Raw genomic sequence first — 20,154 nt, 5'->3', positions numbered from 1 at the left:
CAAGAAGCAGTATTATTTACAAAAGTGCTTCTTAGTCTCAAAGTCTCAGGCTGCAGATTTGAGCTTTTCCTGTTGCTACAGATACCGACTTGTTTTGAATATTGGCTGTGAGCCAAGCTCCAATTTACTATTCAGGAAACTGGGACTAGTGCCTGTGATGGAAGCACGCAGAGTATGGAGGTGATGATATCAACTCTTATTTACCATGGCTATTATTTTTGTTTGTCTCTGGCTCTTTCCAGGTTAGAGTGGCAGATGTTAATATTGTCTTCTAATTCGCTATGCATCACTGTACAAAGGAGGTGACAGAGACAGTCCATTTAAGGATATGCGAATTCTCCTGTGGCAAAAAGCAGTATGGGTAAGGAGCCTTGCTGATATGGTGGGAGCACTCTTGGTCACAGATTGCAGTCATATCACATCAATGGCTTCACTAAAAAAAACCTGGGCTGGTGCTGGAACTGCATGAAGTTTATTGCCTCAGTGTCCAAACTGCAAACAACTGTTGCTGGTTCCTACCAGTAACCTACCAGCACTGCTTTGGGAGGTGGGAGGACATGAAAGGACCCAGTGGTCATAGGAAGAGCCTTCAAACTCCGCACAGGTGGCACCCATTGTCAGGCAGCAGTACTAACTGCTGCACAAACATCCCACCCTGTGGTTCAGTGCAAATTGAGACATTGTTCATCGGAAGTTCGATGGTGATTGGGTTTGCATGAGTTGAAATGGAGCTGGCTATCACTTCCATGCAAGCTCTAGGGTTGGAGTTTAACTTCCTGGCGCTCCTTCATGCAGAGTTTCAGCAGCCTGTCAATGTCCTATTGGTCTTGTTGTGTGTGCCCATCAGTCCTTGTCAGTAGGCTGCTCCATCACAGCTCTTATCCAAGTCCTCCACAGGAGAGCCTGCCCTCTAGGAAGCTGAAGCCTGGGCTACCATAAGACATAGGAGCAGAATTAGGCTATTTGGCCATTGGCCCATTGAGTCTGCTCTGCCATTCAATCACAGCTGATTTATTTTTCCCTCTCAACCCCATTCTCCTGCCTTCTCCTGTAACCTTTGACGCCCTTACTAATCAAGAACCTATCAACTTCCGCTTTGAGTACACCCAATGACTTGGCCTCCACAGCCGTCTGTGGCAATCAATTCCACAGATTCACCACCCTCTGGCTAAAGAAATTCCTCCTCATCTCTTTTCTGAAGGGACATTCTTCTATACTGAGCCCATGCCCTCTAATCCTAGACATTCCCACTACCGGAAACATCCTCTCCACATCCACTCTATTCAGGCCTTTCAATATCCAGTAGGTTTCAATGAGATCTTCCCTCGTCTTGTTAAGCTCCAGTGAGTACAGGCCCAGAACTATCAAACAATCCTCGTACGTTAATCCTTTCATTCCTGGGATCATTCTTGTAAACCTTCTCTGGATGCTCTCCAATGCCAGCACATCGTTCCTTAGATATGGGCCCAAAACTGTTCACAATACTCCAATGTGGTCTGACCAATGTCTTATAAAGCCTCAGCATTACATCCTTGCTTTTATATTCTAGTCCTCTTGAAATGAATGCTAACATTACATTTGCCTTCCTTACTACCAACTCAACCTGCAAGTTAACCTTTAGGGAATCCTGCACTAGGACTCCCAAGTCCCTTTGCACCTCCGATTTCTGAATTTGCTCCCTGTTTAGAAAATAGTCTAAGCCTTTATTCCTTCTACCAAAATGCAAGACCATACATTTCCCTACGCTGTATTCCATCTGCCACTGCTTTGCCCATTCTTCCAACCTGTCCAAGTCTGGCTGCAGACTCCCTGCTTCCTCAACACCACCCGCCCCTCCACCTATCTTTGTATCATTCGCAAACTTGGCCACAAAGCCATCAATTCCATCATCCAGATCATTAACATATAATGTGAAAAGTAGCAGACCCAACACCGACCCCGGCAGAACACCACTAGTCACTGGCAGCCAACCAGAAAAGGCCCCCTTTTTCACCCACTCTTTGCCTTCTGCCAGTCAGCCAATTTTCTATCCATGCTAATACCTTTCCTGTAATACCATGGGCTCCTATCTTGTTTAGTAGCCTCATGTGCGGCACCTTGTCAAAGGCCGTCGGAAAATCCAAGTAAACAACATCCATTGACTTTCCTTTGTCTATCCTGCCTGTTACTTCCTCAAAAAATTCCAACACATTTGTCAGGCAAGATCTCCCCTTAAGGAAGATCTCCCCTCCAGCTTACTTCGGCTTATTTTATCACGAGCTTCCAAGTACCCCAATACCTCATCCTCAATAATTAACTCTAACATCTTACCAACAATTGAAGTCAGACTAACTGGCCCATAATTTCCTGTTTTTTGCCTCCCTCCCTTCTTGAAGAGTGGAGTGACATTTGCGATTTTCCAGTCCTCTGGAACGATTCCTGAGTCTAGTGATTCTTGAAAGATCACCGCTAATGCCTCCACTATCTCTTCAGCTACCTCTTTCAGACCCTGGGGTGTAGTCCATCCGGTCCAGGTGACTCATGTGCCTTCAGAACTTTCAGTTACCCAAGCACCTTCTTCTTAATAATAGCAACTACACTCACTTCTGCCCCGACTCTCATGAATTTCTGGCACGTTGCTTGCGTCTTCCACAGTGAAGACTGATGCAAAATACTTATTCAGTTCATCCGCCATTTCTTTGTTCCCCATTACCATCTCTCCAGCATCATTTTCCAGCATTCTGATGTCCACTCTTGCCTCTCTTTTACTCTTTATATATCTGAAAAAACTTCTGGTATCCTCTTTTATGTTATTGGCTAGCTTACCTTCATATTTCGTCTTTTCTCCCCTTATTGCTTTTTTGGTTGCCTTCTGTTGGTTTTCTAAAGCTTCCCAATCCTCCAGCTTCCCACTAATTTTTGCAATATTGTATGCCCTCTCTTGCTTTTATGCTGTCTTTGACTTCCCTCATCAGACACGGTTGCCTCATCCTCCCTTTAGAATGCTTCTTCTTCTTTCAGATGAACTGATCCTGCGACTTCCAAATTACTCCCAGAAACTCCTGCCATTGCTGCTCTACCATCATCCCTGCTAGGATCCTTTTCCAATCAACTTTGGCCAGCTCCTCTCCCGTGCCTCTGTAGTTACCTTTACTCAACTGTAATACTGAAACATCTGATTTCAGCTTCTCCCTCTCAAACTGCAGGGTGAATTCTATCATGTTTATGATCACTGCCTCCTAAGGGTTCCTTTCCCTTAAGCTCAAATCTGGTTCATTGCATAACACCATATCCAAAATTGCCTTTTCCCTATTGGGCTCGACCACAAGCTGCTCTAAAAAGCCATCTCATAGGCATTCAACAAATTCCTTCTCTTGGGATTCAGTACCAACCTGATTTTCCCAATCTACCTGCATATTGAAATCCCCCATGACCACTGTAACATTGCCCTTTTTACATGCCTTTTCTATCTCCTGTTGTAATTTGTATCCCACATCCTGGCTGCTATTCGGAGGCCTGTATATAATTCCCATCAGGGTCTTTTTACCCTTGCAGTTTCTTAATTCTATCCACAAGGATATCTTCTGATCCTATATCACTTCTTGCTAAGGATTTGATTTCATTTTTTTTTACCAACAGAGCCACCCCACCCCCTCTGCCCACCTGCCTGTCTTTTCGATAGGATGTGTATCCTTGGATATTTAGCTCCCAGCTGTGATCTTCTTTCAACCACGACTCTGTGATGCCCACAACATCACATCTGCCAATTTCTAACTGCGCTACGAGCACATCTACCTTATTTCATATACTGCGTGCATTCGAATATAACGCCTTCAGTCCTGTATTCACCACCCTTCTTCTCAAATTTGTCTTCATGTTGTCTGATGTTAAATTCTTATCCCTTTCTAGACTTTGTCACATTCTTTATTCTGGAGACTTCAGTAACTTCTCCTGCGCTCTCCTTCCCTTTTACTTTTATCCATACTTTTCCAACCTATTGAACCCACTCCCCTGCTATTTAGTTTAAAGCCCAATCAACAGCTCTAGTTATGTGATTTGCCAGGACCCTGGTCCCAGCGTGGTTCAGGTGGAGCCCATCCTATCGGAACAGCTCCCTCCTTCCCCAGTACTGGTGCCAATGTCCCACGAATTCAGACCTACTTCTCCCACACCAGTCTTTGAGCCACGTATTTAACTCTCTGATTTTATTTACCCTGGGCAATTTGCACATGGCTCAGGTAGCAATTCAGAGATTACTACCTTTCTGGTTCTGCATTTTAATTTAGTCCTTAGCTGCTTAAATTCCCTCAGCAGAACCTCTTTCCTTGTTCTACCTGCATCATTGGTACCCACATGGACCACAACAAATGGATCTTTCCCCTCCCATTCAAAATTCCTCTGCAGGTCAGATAAGATGTCCCAAACCCAGGCACCAGGCAGGCAACACAGCCTTCAGGTCTCACGATTCTTGCGACAGAGAATTGTGTCTACTCCCCTTAGTATACTATTCCCAATCATAAATGCATTTCTCTTCTCTGCCCCCTCTTGAATGGTTCCATAAACCAAGTTGCCACGGTTCAGTTGCTTATCCTTCCTATATCCCCCACTCTCATCCGCACAGGGAGCAACAATCTCAGACCTGCTGGACAAGCTCAAGGGCTGAGGCTCCTCCAGCACTACCTCTTTGATCCCCCTACCTGCATCACTCACAGTCACACCCTCTTGTCCCTGACCACAGACCGAATTTGAAGTAGTTAACCTAATGGGTGTGACTGCCTCCTGAAACACAGCGCCCAGGTAACTCTCCCCCTCCCTGATTTGTCACAGTGTTTGAAGCTCAGATTCCAGGTCATCAACTTTGAGCCTGAGTTCCTCGAGCAACCACCATTTGCTGCAGATGTGGTCACCAATAACTACAAAGGGGTCCACCAGCTCCCACATTATGCAGCCACAACACATCACCTGATCCTGCATCCCTACTTTATTTAATCAGTTATAATTTGATGCCTTTTTATTTAACTACTATGAAAAAACTTTATCTGTTCTTACTTGTGCCTCCTCACTGAAGCCCCTTGAGCCAAAGACTCAGAATTCCCACTCCTACACTGGCCCACTCTCACAACGGCCTCTCCAAAATGGCCACACTGCTTTACCCTACCTTCCTTTTATTGGCTGGGTTGACACACTGTTAGCCAATCACACAACTTTAAAAAGAATGCTAGCTCCTCCTCTCTGCTGCTGCAACTGGAGAAAAACCTTGAGCTCCTGGGAGGCAGCAGACCACCCCTAACTGGTAACTCAACACACGCAGATCCCATCTGTAAGTTAACCTCTAACCATTGTCTGAGCAATGATGATATCTATCAGACAGAGTGATGGGAAGCCCTTGCCTTTGTACTTATGTTGATTGGTGGTCCAGGAGGAAGTTCTTGACCAACAGAACAGATAAAGTAACAAGTAGAATGATGGTGGGGTAGGGATCGGTTTAGAGACACATGCCTCCATCATGGAAAGCTTGCTAGTTGGAAAAGATTGTGGGATGTGGAGGAAGGGGGATGTGGAAGGAAGAATAAAACTGAGCATGTCATAATCTTCAATGAGCTATGCATCACCAACAGTTACTGGCCCTGTGGCAGAGCCTCATATGGTCGATATTCTATCCACTAGGCTGCTGAACTAATGTATACAGGCTTGCCTCAGTGTTCTGTTGAAGCTGCCCCAGACTCTGCACCACCTTCTCCAGCAAGAGTGAAAGCAATATGTTAATCAGTGTCCTGTAAAGATTGTAGGTGACGTTCCGGTCATGACTGAATAGCTGGCAGCTGTGTAGGAGTGAGGTTTGAAGTAGTGGTAAGTAGGTGTGGGTTTAGTGAAATGTGTAAATCTTAGGAGTTATGAATGAAAGAGACTGTTTTTTGGTGAGTGATGAGGAGTTATTGTGTGAAGCAAGTGGTGCCATAGTTCACTGATTTTGACCACGTTTACAAGATCATTACACATTTTTGGCATGTACTTGATGATTCACTCCTGACATTGACTTTCACTGCAAATGCCATCCATAGCTGCAATGACTTCCACACCTTTGTGCATAGAAGAGCTCTCTATTCTTATCCACTTCATCCCCTAAGGTGCCCAGAGGTGCATCTGAAAACTTGGGAACACTCTCTTCTATCCAGGTCAAGCTTGCCCAATCCAGATAATGAGCACCTTGTTTCCTCTAAGAGATGTAAGCATGCTTTCAGTCAGTGCCAGCAAGCTCTCTGGTGCTGGCACTCTGCAGATAAGTGCTCAGATAATAAATGCTATGAATGTCCAGCATCAAGTAGCGGGGATTCAAATTCATCACACTTTACAATCTCTGCACATAAAATCTAGCACAAGCCATTGCTTCCAAAAATATTATCATTTTAAAATTAGTTCATTTTCCCTTCCAATTATAGCTTACTCTCAAAGAAACCAAGGATAATTCACAGATGTTATCAAGAAATCCACCTGAACTGGATGTGGCAGTTCTAATCTAGATCAGATTATATGGACAGGAGGAGGCCATTCAACCTTTTGAAACTGGCCCATCTGAAATTGAATGATTGACTTATTTTTGTACTAGTGTGAACAGTTTTGTTTTGCTGAACATAACTGAGCCTCCACAGTAGCAAACTAGATAGATGCAGTATGCATATCAATAATATACAGTACATTTGTTGAAACACCAAGGACTTCTTTTTAATGAATTCTGACCAACTAGATTCTGACAATCTTGGTTTTGTTGACATGATGTTTATCTACTTTTGTTAATGATGAAGATAGTCTGCAGGTGACCTCATCTCATCAAAATTATGTTTGTAGAATCAGTAATTCAACTTGGAGTAAAGTCCTTTGAAAACCTTAGTTAAAGTAAATATCTTTCATGAGGCTGACTATAACACACGAATTAACTAGTCAGATTCAGTTCTGGAATTAACAGTTACATCTCATGCTGTCTCTGAAATATTATGTATTTTTTTATTGGAGAAGTCTTGATGGAGAATCTTAAATTACTAGGCAGAAAATAATGTTAGTTCCAAAAAGAATTTTTTGATGCCACTGTTTTCTGTTCTTTTCTTTAAATTACTTTTGTTGACTAGAATTTAGAATAAATCAAATTTGATTGAATCAATATAAAAATCACCAAGTAGGTTAATGCTACAAGTTCAAAAGTAATATTTTCAAAAATATTTTCAATTGAAGTAATGAACATGCACCAGGTCAGCAATACCTACAATAAAATGAATAGCCCCTTTATTATTAAGCATTGGAAAATAACACCTCAAATTTAAAAATTTTAAATTTAAATTTTTCAATTTTAAATATTTCAAATTTTTTTTAAATTGAATTTTATTTACAGCGTGGTAACAGGCCCTTCCGGCCCAACAAGTCCACGCCGCCCTTTTTAAACCCCCATATTAACCTACCCGTACGTCTTTAGAATGTGGGAAGAAACTGGAGCACCCGGAGGAAACCCACGCAGACATGGGAGAACGTACAAACTCCCTACAGACAGCAACGGGAATCAAACCCCGATCGCTGGTGCTGTAATAGCGTCGCTCTAACTGTACAGTAGCAAGGTAGACTAAATATGAATTTCAGGTCAGAAAAAATATACTGGAAGTTGAACTCATCTCCTTGAACTCATCTTGAGTTCTACTCAAAGGACTCAGGGTAGAATATGGCATATTCCACGTGACATAATCATAGAAAGCAAGTGTCTACTCAAAGAATGGTATTTTGTGTTATGGAGATCAATACATTTCCACTGATTGGAATGGAACTAAATATCAGCCACTGGGATAATGTGCACTTGACCTGATACACTAATTTCTTACCATTGATTATTACAATAAAGTTCTTTCCCAGAGATTCATATTCAAAACTGAACCCAGAATAGAATGGCTTTATTGGTGGCATAATATCTTACCTTCACGTGTAGATGGTATTCTGTTGCATCCTTCTGATTAAAAACAGTTGCAGATCTCAGAACTCCTTCCTGATCTAAAACAAATTCCTTCCCGTCATTCCCAGCAAGAATAGTAAATGTGAATGGAGGTCCATTGTGCGAAGAGTCCTTGTCTGTCACTGAAAGTTTCAGGATACTGGTCCCCACAGGTTTATTTTCCTATAAGCACACAGAAAGTGAAGATATTTTAATAAAATTGCTATTATGTCATCATAGGAAACACTGATGCCAGGTTTTCTTTTAATGCCTTCTGAAAACTGAAAAGTACAGAACCTCAGATTAATTTAAACAAGTTGTAGTTTTCTAGTCTTCTGGAAGAAAGAATTAATTCCAGTAAATTTACATTTATTCATTCACTAGTTTGCAAGGGGATTGACATAGTTCTTGGTAATTCACATATTGTAAATCAACAAAATTGTGGGTAGTAAGGTAAAATTAATTGATCGCTGTGTGCTTCTTCACACAACTCATGGAGGTTTTTTTACATATATCTATTAAATTGATAGATAAATAGTATTTACATTGTACATAAACTGGCTGTAATTTCTGCCGCAGTGCACCTAAAATTTGGATGCCACAGGTTTCAATTTGTCTATTCTGTATTTGTCTATTCAATTTGTCTAATTTGTATATTTGTCTATTCTGGTGTGCTGGAGGCTTGTGTTCATTTGCAGTAAGAGTTGCAAAGGATGTTCCAACCGCCAGAAGTGTGAAAAGAAGAAACAAGATGATGCCAGGCAGTATGGAATGCTGATTTAACAGTAGCGCTGCCAGTGGATCAGAAGGGCCAGAACTAATGTCATAAGTTCAACATGTTCAGTGGATCAAATATTCAGCAGCAGAAAGGATCCCGATCTGTTCAATTTGGAAGGGATCACCAATTCCCCGCATTCAAGAAGTGGTTTTCCAGGAGGTAAGGAAGTTTGCCCTGACTTCAAGATTTCTGTAGTACCCGGCTACTTTGAGAAATGGGTGCTTTCAGAATTCAGAACAGCAGCAAATGAGAGCAGACATGCTAGGCAAAACAACATGATAAATAAGGGAGGAAGGGAAGGGACACTGGCAGTTAGGTGGCGGGGGGGCAGGGAGGGAAGCGAGTTTCCATGATGTGTTGGGGGTGGGATTTCCATGATGTGGCAGGGGTGGGGGTAGAGATTCAATGTTGTTGGGGGGGGGGGCGGGGGGAGGGAGATTCCATGGAACGGGAGTGGACAGGAAATTTAAGACGAGGTCAGCTTCAAGTCCGGGAAATGGGCTTGTAGGTGGTAAGAGGTGTGGGGATCTATTTATAGATGAGAAGGGTCCGGAGAAGGTCATTGGGTTTATTATAGGAAGTGATTGAAGAAATAATAAATCAGAAATGTGGAGAATATCAGGGCGTTAGGGAACTGATGACGAATGGAGATAAAATTCAAAACTGCCATTAGTAGAGGGAACTGAAACTGAATCTGTGCAAGAGGTCGCATAAATTGATTTGGTGTTATGCAAAAATGTTCCCAATTTCCTCAACATTTTGCACTGTCAACATTTCCCTGTAGATGCCATTGCTTCAATGCAATCTTAGTGAAACTGTAAACCATCAGATAGAATAATACAAAGTCAGGCTACACTGATTCATTCTGCTGTTTGCAATGAGGGAGTTGCTGACAGAGACGAGTAAATTGCAGATGTTAACTTCAGCTGGCAGTGAGCTTGCATGAACAGGAGACATTCAAACAGCAGACAGGACGCTGTGGGAAAGCATTGAACTCATTTTCTCATTAAATGAGATGCATCACTAAAGCAAATACCAATTTAACCCACTAGACAAAACAAGGGAGCCAGGACAGTTTATTTCACGCTGATTTATATGAGAAATGGTAAAATTGATGTCTTTGGCAGGGCTGTAGTGTGGTGCTGCAGGTAGTCCTGCTTTCTCATTGCTCCAGGGACCCCAGTTCAATTCTGATCTCCAGTTCTCCGTGACCACCTGGGCTTCTCCAAATGCTCTATTTTCCTCCTATATCCCAAGGACAGGCTGGTTGTTAGTTGAATCGATGACTGTTAATCGTCTCTTTGTAGGTGGGTGGTAAAAAAATTGATGGGGGGATGGGATAGTGGTTAATGGACACGTGTGAGAGAGTAGGTTGCAGGGAAATGAGTATGGGAATAGGATTGATGGGATTATTCTGAAAATGGGCATAGACTTAATGGGCGAAAAGGCTTCTTTTATGTCATATGGAAAATATGAATGCTTACTTGAAGTGAAGAATGCCACAAAATGTTTTATCTGTCTGACCATTCACTAAATATTTTTGTGTTCGGGGATCATACATCTCCAATTTAGAGGCAGAAGACTCCTTATTGCGAAATACCTCACTGGTGCTGTAGGAATGGAGATATCAGGAATATTCTATGATCCAGACTGCGGTATCTTCAATTGCACCTCAAACCCCACCAGCAAGTCCACTTATCATAGCAACAACTTGAATTTCTGTGATGAGGTGATCTGATCACCATAACAGGTGCTGGGACTGAACCTCTCTGCTTCACTGCAACCACCAACAGCTCTAGGCTGCAACAACGAGATGATTAAGCTAACCTGAGGCTGGAATTATCAATACACATTAACCAGCTGTTAGTCTATAAAACTTTGATGACCTAGAGCTGGCCAGTAAGCAACTGACAGTACATCAATTGGAACTACAAAATTCAAATACCAATTAAGAGCTGTATCAGCACTAGCCTGCAGTTACACAATACATCACTGGCATGATTAACAACAAAAAAATGTTTATAAAGGAGCTTCAATGTGGTAAAAATGTGCCAAGCTCCATTATTGTTTGTAGAGAAAGTTTGATTTGTGCCATATAAAGAAATACTAATAAAGGTGAGTCAAGATTTGGATAGAAATAGATGTTAAGGAAGAATTAAAGCTAAAGAATGGCAGAGGGAAGGGAGATGCGTTTCCTGGGGCCGGGAAAACTTAAGTCATAACTGTCCATGTTACACCAATAAAAATCATGTATGAGCAAGAGATCAGATTAGAAACAAGGATGTAAATTTTAACAGAGTCTTTTCCAATTGGAGGTCAATGTAGGTCAGGTAGATAGGGGTGAGAAGCGAACAGGACTCATTGTGGGTTAGGTTGGCAGGGTGGAACTCAAATTTATGGATGGGGCGTTGTTAAATGGAGCAAACATATCTGGAGGATGCAAAGGCATGGGTGAGATGAATTCCTGGGTGACAAATACATACATCATTCACTAAGGTCTTCCTGAAGACAATAGTGTGGAGTAAAAGGTCATCTTTTCTACATTGAATGACCTTGAGCAAGATTCCAAGTGTTTCCTGCATCAGATTTGCTGAGCGAAAGCAAACACATAATGCTGTGTCACCATGCAGAGATGCACAAGAAGCAAAGTCATTTAAAATGTTACAGGAAATGTGTTACATTTTCCATATTGCTCACAGAAAATTACAGAAACTCTGAGCATTTTGGGGAAAGGAGATGCAGCATTACTTCCAATGTAATTCTTTTGGTCCAGCCAACTAATGCCACTGGTCTCTGAGCTTGCCAAATCATCCGGAAAAGAAAGTTGTCACCAAACATACATTGCTGAGGTACTTTATGAAATGGTGGCTATAACAGCCAAACCCTTCAGCAAGTTGTTAATGCTGGGTTACCTCCTGAGATACTGGAAATCAGTCATGGTCACAACGAGCGAGAAACCAGGCACAGTCTCTGTTGACGCTAGCAATTACAGGCTTATTGACCTGCTGAACAGTCTAAAAGAAAACAGTGAATCTTCACTTCTGAGGCATTAACTTCTTTTCCTAAACCCTTCTTTACCTGAATTGATAAAGGAGTTTTGCTGAAAAATTGTTACATGCATCAGAACCTTTCACAATGAAGAGAACATGTCCATAGTGTTCTTGGATGTGGAAAAGGATTTTGGCAAAATATGACTGAATGTACTGCAACAGGGAGTATCAACACCTTGATAGGATAGATACAAGATCTTAGATCACTTAGTGTAAGAGTGAGCTCAGCAAATTTCACCACATTATGTCCAATGCCAGGCATTCCCTCAGGAACATTCCTGGTGTATCACTGTATGATTCAATGACTCTCCAGGCCACTTTCATTCCTGATTTGCAAAATTCCAAAATTGAGAAAATAAAATTGGTGTTTGCTTGCATTTTGCTGCTTTATTTACATTGTTGAATAAGGAAATGGAATATGAAAAACATGAGAGATGTTTGGTTGATCAAGAAGGATGGCATGTCAATAGCAAGTTCTGCTAAAATCCATAGGTACTGGTTTCTAAAAGAACCAGGAATAAGAAGGTGTGATGACCGAGTCAAGAGCAGCAGTAAATAGAGATATCGGCAGAGGAACTTTCCAGAGAAGTAGCCTGATAAAATTAGTCCGTGTGGCCAATTTGTGAGCTGTTTGAGGAAAGCAGCAGCCAATCAGAGAACTTTCCTTCACCTGTCTCCGCCTCTTCCTGGAACATGGACATCCAGCCCTCTTCATCCTGAGTCCACCAAAGTCTCAGAATGATTCCTGCTGCCACATGTTGAACAGATGGAGAGGCAGAATTAGACCTATCAAGGAACGATGATGTAGAAAGGAGGGTTTCCCCTTCCTAAAACAGTGGGATAAATTTTGGGGCTGGGCAAGTTTAGCCCAGCTGAGCAAGTTGAGTTGGGCAAGTAAAGCCAAGCTTTGCCTGAATTCATGTTTTCTCAATTCCTTTGCAGAAAGGATGAATAAGATAGGATGCAGGGATAAAGATTGCAGATATAGACACAAGGAAAATAAAAAGTGACAGTAGAGAAAAGCTGCATATCATCATGAACAAGAAGAAATGATAGTAAATCGTTCAAGTGTAATACTGATGCAGCGGGCAAGTGTGCAGAGTAAGAGAATATGGCTATAAGGGGAAATAAAAACACAATAAATAATACAAGTCTTTGAAGTGGGGAAAATTATGACCTCAAGTTTTATATGTGAATGCTAACAGCTTTAGTAATCTGGCGGGACTGCTCAGAGTTTTTGCTGGAACATCAGGCTGTGATGTTTTGCCATCACACTGGGAGCCAATCAGGAGACTGTTGATAAATGGGTTTGGTCCAGGGCAGGATGTACGTAAAGTTTATGTTGCAACCATATTATTACAATATCAGTTCAGCCTTACCGCTTATTTTGCAAGGAGCTAAAACCAGGATGCTGATGCCAGAGTATCCAGCAGGGCTAATACCTTTTAATGTCAAGGAGCAATAGTTTGACTCTCTTGGTGGAGCTGGCCATTGCCTGGTTCTTGTGCTGTCCTGGCCCAATTATACTTGCACACGTGTTTGATTTTAATACACCTGTTTGATGCAATCATGAAGAAGGCACGCCAGCGGCTCTACTTTGTTAGGAGTTTAATGAGACTCGGTATGTCACCAAAGAATCTTACAAATTTCTAAAGATATATGGTGGAGAGCATTCTGACTGATTACATCACAGCCTGGTATGGAGACTCCAATGAACAGGATCGCAAGAGGCTGTAGAGGGTTGTAGACTCAGCCAGTTCCATCACGGGCACAACCCTCTGCAACATCGACGACATCTTCAAAAGGCGGTGCCTCAAGAAGGCGGTGTCCATCATTAAGGACCCTCACCAGCCAGGACATGCCCTCTTTGTGTTACTACCATCAGGGAGGAGGTATAGGAGCCTGAAGACCCAAACTCAATGATTAAGGAATAGCTTCTTCCCTTCCATGATCAGATTTCTGAACAATCCATGAAACCATGAACACTCTCTCAACATTTGTTATTTTGCACTTATAGATTTTTAATGTCTTTGCACTGCACTGCTGCAAAACAACAAATCTCATGTCATATGTCAGTGATAGTAAATCTGATTCTGATCATGAGGTGTTATGATTGAAATCAAAATTATTTTCACTTAAATCTCAATGTTACTAGTTGCTCTATGACCACCTGGCCAAAAAAGAATGGGTTCCTGACATTGCTCCTTCATCCATTCTTCCTTCTCCTACTCCCACTTCAAGCTGCTGATATGGGCTGAGGCCACATTATTGTGGAGGACACCATTAACAATGACAAATACTGACTCCCACCAAATATTGTAAAGGAGCCCTGGAACAGAGGGAGGGAGGGAAGTTATACTTTAGGACACCAATATTTTGCTCTATGATATTCTATGGCAGAATAGTTCTCATTATCAGAAGAATCCTCTCCAAGCTGTAGTCTTTAGTCTGGGAAACAAAACTGCGTATTAAGTTGTTGTTTCTTAATCTTTAGTGGCCAATCTATTTTTACAGAGTGATGCAAAAATAGCAGGCAGAGTGCACTGTCACACAATTAAGGGATCATGACAGCTCTCTGAGCACTGGGCAATATCACCCTTTTATGGAATGGTTGTGGAGTAGTTGGACACCTTTAGTTTGTTATCCCCTATAAGTATGTTGGCATGGCACCTCAAGTGGCAGTTAGTGGAGTCTGTCTGCTTCTCTGTGCTCAAGGACATGGAGCTGAATTTGGCTTCTTTGAGTATAAAGTCTGTTTCATCCTTAATGCAGTAGTACAACATAAACTGTTACAGATCTTCCCACACCAGCAAGGAAAGACATCGAAGTTAATAAGTTCACAAACACCGTGCCCTTCATTTTCACAGAGTTCTAGACCTTCTCTGTGGCTACGGGTGTGGCAGATCCCTGTGACCACCTTCTTCAGGAGATAGTCACCTTGCATAATTACCTTTGTCAGGTGGACGTAGGGACCCTTTGTGGATAAGACTTCCCACTGACTGCCCTATGCCCTTCCTCCTCTGGCAGAATGCCTCGCCTCTCCTTCTCCCCCCCATCATGCTCAGCCTCCAAGGTACTGCCCACCAAAGCCTCATGTTTCAGCATCAGATTTAGGCTAATGTTGAAGTAAATATTCCACAGGATTCTCATCCAACCATTTAAAATCTAATGATATCCAAAAATCAAACTCCAGTAAACCTCCACAGCCAGTTTTCCTTCTAATCAATCTCCAACAAACCTACTGCTAAATACTTGCTTCACTGTGCGTGCTTACCTCTTGGTTTTAGCTGTATTCACATTGGTCAGTTTGGCGACACTGGTATCAAGTTAGTGTTACACAAGAAATAACATCATGGTCTGCCTATGCTGCATATTTTCAATGCATGTGGACAATCCCAACATTACTGCCCTGTGGAACACATCAAAAATGTGGACATGCAGGAAATTCAGGCCAAATTGCCACTTGTGGTACCATAGGGCCAATTTTGGGACTAATGTCTTTCTTCAATGATGGCACAGATTGGTGAAACTGGATGGATATAGGCTACTTTATTGAGATAATAAACAAAGCGGGAGGTATGCAATTTTCCACGTTAATACCAAGTGAATTATAATGGGGACAGATCTAAACATTCCAGTTGTGCATAAGAAAGAAGGTCTGTTTATGGGGATAATGCTGAAGAGAAGAAGAAAACTAATTGCATATCTGCTTTCAACCACCAGATAGAGAATATGGATAGCAGCAAGAAGTCAGTAGAAAAACAGGGAAACATGCACGGTCACGGATGCAGCTGCAGTGAATGATTTCAATTTATCAGAAAAAGATTGAGAAATCTAAAAAGGAGGCCGGAAGATTTGAAACATGATCCTGAATACAATATGTACACTCAATCAAGAAATCCAAAGATCAGGAGTATGAATAGAGATATTAACTATGAGATGATTGATCTAGCCTAGTTTAAAAGATAACTTGGCACCATTTATAACAGTGGAGATTAATAATGAATTAATGATAAATTTACTGAATATCAAGCTTTTCTGTAACTATTTAGCAATTAGTTGATCAAAAATGTTGACATCATTGAACAATCCAAAAATATTATTAATCCAAGGGACTAATGTGTAGTAAATAAAGTGAAATAAACTCTTCAGTTTACAACAAAGAAAGTGAATCTTATAAGATAATGGAGGAGCAACTAAATTATATGAAGACATTGTGTTCAATCCAGATAGACTTTCCATCAGGATAATTAAAGAGTTCACAGCTTTAGGGAACCTTTAGAAAAAATGAGTGCGACCTGAAGATAGGAAAGCAGTTAACATATCACTAGTAATTGAAAAGTAAAACGTGAGATAACAACAGAAAATACTGTAAATACTCAGCAGCCCAGGTTTAAGTCTTTTATGTTGTATGTGCTGAACATCTGAAGGACACTGTCCAGAGAGAGAGAGTGGAGGCAGAAAGAACAAGGAAGAGCTAAACAGAATGTGAGGGAGGGGTAGTTCAAGTTTTGCTATGCAGCCACATGATCCGAAAAGTATTTTCTGGTTTTGTACTGTTCATAACCTATATAGGTTTTCAGTAGTAAAATCATCAGCCAGTAAGTCCACCAATGAACTGGACATTACAGAAACATAATTTGGAATCCACAAAAATTTAACTAAATTTATGAAGCCACAGAACATTCACTAATTCAGATTATTTCTCAATACAAAACATCACTACTGCCTTATCTTGAAGCAGAAATAATGAAGGTAGCTCTTAAATGGTTGAATTCAAATCAACAAATCTCAAGGGAAGTGAAAATAGCACCATGGACACAGCGTTTTAATTATAACATAGACTGAAAATCAATTTACCAGTGGGGAAGAAGTGTACAAAATAAATTTGAATGAGTCATTTTTAGGATTTACCTGAATGACAGTTGAATAATTTGCTGGGATAAAGTCAGGGGGATTATCATTAATATCTGAGACATCAATATTCACGGTAACTGTAGATGACATGGATGGTGTTCCACTGTCTTCAGCTTGCACAATTAATGAATATCCAGACACCTGTTGAAATAATTAAACAGGAATTATAGAATAATTCATAAAGCCTTTTCAACTATTCAAGAATATTCTACTGAAAGAAGTTACTCCCTAATATTTCATGTTAACTTCTCATGAGTGCTAAAATAAACACAAACACAATCTAACAAAATCCTGTGCTAGCCATACAATCTGCAATAAATTGATCAATTAACACAGGTAATCACTAAATCGTAATGCTAATTCTACAGTTTCCTCATCTGAAGACAAAAGTCCCATGTTCATAAGAAGACAGGATACAAAAACATTGGTCAGAAATTCTATCACATAGCACAGAACATCTATTTACCATGCAAAGAAATACTATTAAAAGTCAAATTGCTAAATTCAATCAGGTATTTTGCACCAGTAGCCCACTTTGGAAATCTACTCCAGATCCTCTGTACGTATGATACATACTTGCATGGAGTCCACTGGGTACATACAATGACATAAAACTGTATGCAACATGTGGGTTTTGAACTCTGAAGCATTAGTTGGATTTATGATGAGCCTGACTTCATGTGTTCCACTGCCGTTGAATGTGAGGAATTTGTTGTCTTCCAGTAAGAACTCCTTAAAGTGGTTTTCTTACTGTTCTCTCAAAACCACCTCTCTCATTGCTGATGTCCTCAGAACCTCAAATTCCTTCTCTACCAGACTTTCAATCACCTCTTCATGAACTCCCATCTCCAACTCTGTCTCTGAATGCCTAGCCCCCATCCCTGTCAGAAATCCAAAAAAAAACTATGCTCTGGCTTCTGATCAGGTCTTTGCCCAAGCCCAACCTCTGATTACTTCCTCATATGACATCCACCCTTAGTCCCAAACCAGTATGACCCCAACCTCCAAACCCTCCTCCCAACTATCACCCAATCTGTGACTCAGGTAATAGTGGATAGGAAGCAAAGAACCCTACTGTTATTTTAAAGCCATAATTTCCTTCTTTCTTCTCACTTACAGACATCACATCTGTTATTCCCTGTACAAATGTAATACAGAGGTGTTAATAAGGACAAGGGGGCCCAAGTACCAGTGAAATTCCTGTCTTTTTACTTGTGTCATGCTTGCTTCTTGTGGCTGTTATGAAAAAGCAGAGGCAAACTCAAGATTGCAGCTGTAATAGAAGTAAAGTAACATCACAGAGGGAGTGTGCTTTTTATAGTCTTGCACCCTTCCATTCTAACACATGTCATGTTTATTGAAGGACTCAACAGGTTGGAATTTGTTGCCTCAAAAGTTTGGTCTTAATCACAACGCATTTGGATCTTTCCTTTTCTGTCTGAATGTATGATTTACTTCCTGATGCTTCAGGCTTGCCAGGGTTTGCATGACTGTTAGAGACTCCTCTTGTCATGAATGCTGCTGTGAGCCTGCTACACATACTTTATGGGCCCAACCCAGGAAAATGTGTTAGGCCTGAGTGAATTTGGAGGAATAACTAAAAGTAATACCTCTCTAGAACTCCATCACAAACCAAGTTTTTCCTCTTTCCAGCACCCCTATTGCTAGTTAAACAACAGACTCAAGGTGATTTAGATCATACATATAGTTTTTCTTATCCTACTAACACCAATAAAAATTCCCTTCCTGTTTGAATTGTCAGTTAGCTAATTGGCCTGGTGTAGCTAAACACCTCCCAGTTTTACACTGAAACTGTGGGCTGCTGCATTTCTCTTGAAAATGACCTACCAGTCACCACTGACAAGCTCGCTCAGGAATTACAAATGGCGCCTCTAGCTTGCAGAATTGTACAAGGGAAGTTGCTGGAACAATTCACCACAGTCCCAACAGCGGCCTTCAAGGATGCTGCAATAGCTTCTAGGCCCTAAATGCACTGGTTTATTTTCATAAGAAAAAATAAATATTTCAATGAAAAATTTTATTCAGAAGTAGAAGTAATAGAATTATTATAATGTTGAAGTTTGTGTTATAATAAATGATTTGCATGAATCAAACAAAGGTAGTATTTTGAAGTATAAAAATGAAGTTGAAAGATTGGATTATATATTTAACAAAATATATTTGCATTTGATATTTGTACTTTGCATTTGCCTCTGAATTAAGTAACCCCTTTTGCTGCTTCTGCATTAAATAAGTGATTTATAGTATCTTGAAATATATTTTGATGCATTTTTGTTTGCACTGCAATTTCATTTCTCCATTACTCAAATTCACTTAAATTATTTACATCAATATATTTCTGCAGGAGCATGCCCAATGGTTTATTTATGATTTTCCCATTAGGAAAGGTACGCTGAACTACAAGGCATCAATGAAACAGCATTTTGCAGCAAATAAAAGCATGATAACTGGTTGTAGTTTCCTACTAGATAATCCGGGAATGCAGTGGCCAACTGCAGAATGTCCTTTTTAACCCCAGCTAAGCTCACGTGACACATATTGAGCATTGAACTTGAAATCAGTCATTGACTGCAAGGCTCAATACTACACTATGTTGCACTTTTAATTCAATGAGACACTAGTTTATTTATTGCTAACTGCTGAAGCGACATTGACCATTTTGACTGTTCCATTCCCTTCTTGCGTTCTAACTTACCACCTTCTGAATGTGCAGCACTCTACTCACAAAGAACCAACCCTGATATCATCATCAAACCCACTGACAAGGGACAGACACTTCCTGATGCTTTCATTTGGATCATAACCCCATCATCGAATATCAGGCCATAGTCACCCAGTCAGCCATGGGCCTCATTTCCTTGGAAACCTTCTTTCCATAGTCTTTCCAGGTGAAGCAGTGATTCACTTGCACTTCTTCCAAGCTAGTGTACTGCATTTGGTTTTCACAATGTGGTGTTCTCTGCATTGGAGAAATCAAATGCAGATTGGGTGATCACTTCACGGAGTACCTGTGTTCAGTCCATAGGAGCAGCCTCGGGCTTCCTGTTGCCTGTCTCATTCATTCTCCATCCCAGTTCCAATCTGGCCTATCAGTCTGTGGCCTCCAGCACTATGACAATAAGGCCAAATGCAAGCTTGAGAAACAGCAATTCATCTTCCATCTGGGCATGTTGCAGTGTTCTGGACTCAATATTGAATCCTACAACTTCTGGTAACTTGATTTCTGTCTGTATTAGTCACCTGTGATATTGGCTCAACGCATTTGTTTTTATTTCCCTTTTATTTCTCTGAAAAGAGGAGGACATGCCCAGCCTGACCTGCCAGGTATGTCTTCCTGCTCTGCATTTCATAACTTCTACATTCATTTGTCTATGTTCTCAACCTCTAACTACTCCCATTCACTCAAAGACCAGGTAACCTTGACTACAGCTTATCCCCAT

General features: G+C 41.0%; 1 protein-coding gene across 1 annotated transcript in view; it reads right to left on the bottom strand.

Annotated features, from left to right (window-relative positions):
• Positions 1-20,154, bottom strand: part of LOC127576094 (protocadherin Fat 3-like) — a 554,951-nt gene that overhangs the window by 52,479 nt on the left and 482,318 nt on the right. The window contains exons 19-20 of the mRNA XM_052026479.1: positions 16,691-16,834; positions 7,934-8,131 (exon numbers count right to left, since the gene is read on the bottom strand). Coding sequence (XP_051882439.1) covers positions 7,934-8,131; positions 16,691-16,834 — 342 coding nt within the window. The remainder of the gene's footprint in view (positions 1-7,933; positions 8,132-16,690; positions 16,835-20,154) is intronic.

Source organism: Pristis pectinata, chromosome 11 (genome assembly GCF_009764475.1).
Source record: "Pristis pectinata isolate sPriPec2 chromosome 11, sPriPec2.1.pri, whole genome shotgun sequence".
Taxonomy (NCBI): Eukaryota; Metazoa; Chordata; class Chondrichthyes; order Rhinopristiformes; family Pristidae; genus Pristis; species Pristis pectinata.
This window is presented reverse-complemented; position numbering and strand designations above follow the sequence as displayed.